Source organism: Humulus lupulus, chromosome X, assembly GCF_963169125.1.
Source record: "Humulus lupulus chromosome X, drHumLupu1.1, whole genome shotgun sequence".
Classification (NCBI taxonomy): Eukaryota; Viridiplantae; Streptophyta; class Magnoliopsida; order Rosales; family Cannabaceae; genus Humulus; species Humulus lupulus.
Genome location: NC_084802.1, coordinates 194,448,301 through 194,453,077, shown reverse-complemented (window position 1 = coordinate 194,453,077; position 4,777 = coordinate 194,448,301). Strand labels below are relative to the sequence as shown.

General features: G+C 35.1%; 1 protein-coding gene across 2 annotated transcripts; it reads right to left on the bottom strand.

Moving 5' to 3' along the window:
• Positions 1-411: 411 nt before the first annotated feature.
• LOC133804125 (zinc-finger homeodomain protein 5-like) lies at positions 412-2,453 on the bottom strand. Of its 2 annotated transcripts, XM_062242282.1 has the most exons (3): positions 2,195-2,453; positions 745-1,837; positions 412-593 (listed from the first exon to the last, which is right to left on the bottom strand). In XM_062242282.1, the coding sequence occupies exons 2-3, from the start codon at positions 1,801-1,803 to the stop codon at positions 576-578; spliced, it is 1,077 nt and encodes a 358-aa protein (XP_062098266.1). In that variant the 5' UTR covers positions 1,804-1,837; positions 2,195-2,453; the 3' UTR covers positions 412-575. The 2 variants fall into 2 exon arrangements, with proteins under 2 accessions (XP_062098266.1, XP_062098265.1); XM_062242281.1 differs by having other exon boundaries at positions 412-1,837.
• Between the last annotated feature and the right edge of the window lie 2,324 nt (positions 2,454-4,777).

Genomic DNA, 4,777 nt, shown 5'->3' with positions numbered 1-4,777 from the left:
AAAGATAAATTAAATAAGGATTAAAACCCTTACTAAGAATTTCTCTTTCATGCAAAACAACAAGTCACAAGTACAACAAAAATGGCCAAAGAAATTCTCAATCTAAAATAATCGAGGCAAGGCATTTTTTTTATTGATTAATCAAGTAATATTTGGCTCAACAAACTCAGATTGCCTTATCAGGCCACGCCAACTAATCTTCTGCCATGGAAGGAAAAGAAGAATCTTAATCCATACATATTTTTCTATAAAATTTAGAAATAAAGACGAAGAGCCCTAAAAAACGAAAAAATAAATTGAGATGAGATTAATTATTTCGGTACTGGATGTAGAGAAGATTAATATATAAGATTAGATGGAAATAAATAATGGATATATAGTACTCGTAAAACATATTCAAAGAGAAGAAAAAACACTAAAAACAAAGTCATCATCATAAACATAAACATAAAGAGGGAGAATAACAAAACAAAACAAAACAAAACAATATAGTTAATAATAATAAGGTGCATGGTATCTAAGAATCATACAACTTAAATTTTGATCATCATCATCCTCATCATCAATGCCCTCCTCTAACACCCATACGTAACCTGATCATCACCAAGAGAGCTAGCTCTTACACATAAAAAGATAGTTAAATAAAGTTCATCTAATATATATATATAAATATATATATATATATGTCTATGTATCTAATACTTCTTCCTGATCTAGAACTGGTTCATCATGATTATCACTTACCTCATCAATAGACTGATGAATATCAATATTTGAGCTGACCATGTTATCATCGTTCATGACCATATTCGCGTCTTGAGGCTTAGTCTTCATCATAGTGCTCTTGTTATTATGCATCCAAACCTTGAGAACCTGTCGTCTAATCCCAACCTCAGCACAAAACCTCTCCACCTCTTCCTCGTCTTGCTTTTGAAACCTCCACCCTACTTTCTCCGAAAACTCCAACATCTTATCCTTCTGCTCCTGCGTGAACTTTGTCCTAAACCGCTTCTTCGACCCGAAAGGCGGCGGAGGAACTGCCGCAGCCTCGGCGGTGGAGCCGTAAACATTAAGATCTTCGCTCGAAGATTCGGTGCCTCCCCCGCCGAAAGCCACATTCATCGGCTGAATGATCGGCGGCGGGTGGTTAAAATACTTGTGGTGATGGTGGTGGTGATGAAACCCCGATGGAGATGGTAATGGGGGAGGGAGTTGTAGAGCGTTGAGCATCAGAGTAGTGGCATTTGTACTCGACGATCTTCTCGAGCTCGGACTGTATAATTGAGACTCGCCGTCGATCTCTTTCCGGTGAAAGTTCCGGTGGCACTGACAGGCCGCGCATTTGAGAGCTTCCAGAGATCCCTCTTCGCCACTTGGCATGAACTCGCCGCACCCATCGTACACGTTGCCGCCGGTGCTAGCAGCGTGGTTCTTAAGGCATTCTCGGTACCTGATAGCCGATGAGGTCGTTTTGGACGACGACTTGGCCGAAGCTCCCGAAGGCGAAAACGTGGTCGTCATGGGTACGGTGGTGACCCGATCTGGGTCCGGATCTCTAGACCCATGCAGCAGGGGTTGGTTTTGAAAGTTTAAACGAGGTGGGTAGTTAGTGTCTAGGGTTTGAGTAGTGCAACTCATAGTATTTGTAGAGCCATTATGATTATGGTTATGATTATGGGTCGCGTTAGCCGATCTCGATCTTCTTTCTCCTCCTCCTCCTCCTCCTTCTTTACTCAGATGGTTATTATATGTCAATGTGCCTGGTGACGTCCTCATCTCGTTATCTTGAGCTCTAAATTCCATGCTTACTCCTCAAAATCTCGTTTAAATCCCCAAACTGTTTGCATTAATTAAAGATAAAACCAAAAAAAAAAGAGTGTTTTTAATTCCCTTGTACGTCTCTTGGGATTTTAAATAAATAATAAAAAAAAAGGGGTTAGATAATTAACGAACATATTACTACTAAAATACGTATCAGCTAAACTAATCAATACACAGTGTCGTCTTATATATAATATTTAGCCTAAGAAGAAACCTAAAGCTAAAGCTAAACCCACCAACTCGGAACCGTTATATGTATAAATAAATTCAAACAGTTCTCACGATAAGAGAAATAAAGACAGTATCAAGTCTGTAAAGAAAAAAAAATTTAAAAATAAAAATCAAAGCTTATGTAGAATGGGACCAAACTCACAGTTTGTAAGAAAGTGAGAGCCGCAAGAAGCTAGGTAGCGCCTTTAAGAATGATGTCTGGACATTGCTCTTTCTCTAATGGTCTTCATTTAGGTTAACTAAAAGAGAATTATAAGCAGAGAGAGAAGAGAGAGAGAGAGATGGGGTATTAGGGATTGTGCTTCTGTGCTTCCAACAAGAGACAGCTTGGTTGCTTGCGGTGTAGCCAGAAGGAAAGATAAGAGAGAGAGTGCCCAAAGTGACAAGAGATCCTGACCCTAATGAAATTAAAGGGGTGGTAGTAGTACTGCTTTTGAATTTTATTCATTTTTTAAAAAATCAAAAATTGAACAAAAATGAAATTAAAATTTAAAATTTAAAAATTTGGGAGTATTGTTTGCAGAATACAAAAACAACCGACAACGTCATGTTCAGCCCTCTCCCACGCCCTGCCAAATGGGACCCATACCCCACCCCCTTCATTATTGCCCCTTTCCATTTCTTATCTCAACACAACTTGACCCCTCAAACTGACCCAAACATTCACATTTCTTTGCAAAATTTTCTCTCTTCATCATCCATATCCCATCCTCATGGGGTACTCTATTTTTTTAATTTTTTTTCTCTCTTTCCATAATCCTCCAAAAACCCATGTCACAAATCCCAAATGTTTCCTTAATTAACCACATTTTTGGACCATGCACATGACTTAATTAAACTTTTCTATTATAATAACCTTTTGAGTAAAAAAAAAAAAAAAGGAGAAAGGAATATATTAAAAAGGCATATTGGAAAATTTAAACAACAAAGGGTAAAAATGTGAAAAGCGGTTAAATGGTAAAAAGAATATATGGTCCCACACGAAGGTAGGGGTTTTGTCGTGTTTCTTTTTTCTTTTTTTTCTTTTTCTTTGAGTGAATGAGTGAATGAATGTGAGAGTTGAGTGTGTGTATGTGGTGTGTGAGAGAATATATTTAGGGGCAGTGACAGGGGCAGGAAAAGCAATATAGCAGCATATATACAAGTAAGTAATATTAGACCAATAAGATTGGGTAGTGGAATGGATGGCTTCTGCTACTGCGACATACTCTGATGCACCACGCGCGATTACCACCACCATTACCTCTCAGCCTCAAAAACCAACGTCTCTCTTTACCTTTCTCTGATGCAATCGATGCCTTTTTATTTTTGTCTCTCTTTCCACGTCTTCGCCTTGGTACTTGTTTGCTTCCTTCTAATTTATTTTACTGTTCAAACCTTTGGTACAGAGCACACCTCCACCAATTGAAATTCCTAGCTGGTTTACCCTTCTCATATTCAAAAAAAAATAATAATAATAAATAAAAATTGACTAGACTAAATTATTTTTTACTGATTTATTTTCCTTAATAATTACCTGTGTTGAATTTTAGTACGAGTAATTAAAGATATAAAATTTAAAATATGTTCCAAAATATTATATATAGTATCACTTATTTCATCTTAAATAAATAAATGTGATTGCTACATTTCAACAAATGTTTGTTACGGGTGCCCTATTATAATAATTTAACGAAAAAAGAAAAGATATTCTAGGTTTATTTTTTGTATTTGTTTTTGTTATATATATTTTACTTGATGTTTTTATTGAGGAGAATTTTTTTTTATTTTTAATGGAGAGAGACAGTGTGTTGAAGAGGTCAAATCTTCTTGTTTGACATAACAGATTGTAGTGGGACCGTGGGAGGGATAGGAGGTGAGTAGATTTAGAATTCTTCATTTAATTGAAGAATTTATACTTTTCATTCTAATTCATTTGAAATTACATTTATATTTTCTTTTAAAAAAAATTAAAATGATTTTATAGTAATTTTATAATTTAATAGTATAATAATATTCTATTTATTCATTCCTCTTAACAAATAATTTTAAAAGAATTATTACTCTCATGATCTCATCTCGCTCTCTCGTGCTCTCCATCAATCATTAACTCTTCATCCTCTATATTTTTCCTCTACTCTACTGACTCTACCAAACATAGTGTTAGGAATATTGTTAAGATACTACAGTCATGATATATTTGAACTTTCGTCATTCACTATTAAATGTGTAAATTGAGTGATAGATTGTCACCAACTAAGTTACCATTGGTAACCCATGATTATGTTATTAATAGTAAATCACTTGGCTAAAAGGTGAATCTCAGGCTATATTTGGAAAGAGAGAGATATGGGTGGATGGAGAGATAGTGGAAGAGGTCAAATCTATTTGTTTAGCCCAAAAAAAAAAAATTGTAGGAGCGAGAAGATAGGTAGAATGATTAGAAACTTTTACAGGCCTACCGTTTAAAATCCATTAAAGGATTTAGACGCTTTTCTTTAATTTATTAAAAATTACATGCATTCCTACATAAAATTATTAAAAACTAATTAAAATAATTGGAAAATTTTATAATAGTAGAGAAATTATAACACAATTCTTTTTTATACGATGGTGTATATTGTCATTATAGTGGGCTTCTACCAGTTTTCATGAAATTTCGAATAATTTACAATACTCAAAACACGGTTCAAACAGTGAATTGCACACGTATTTATATATATATACGCGTGCAACTAACCATTTT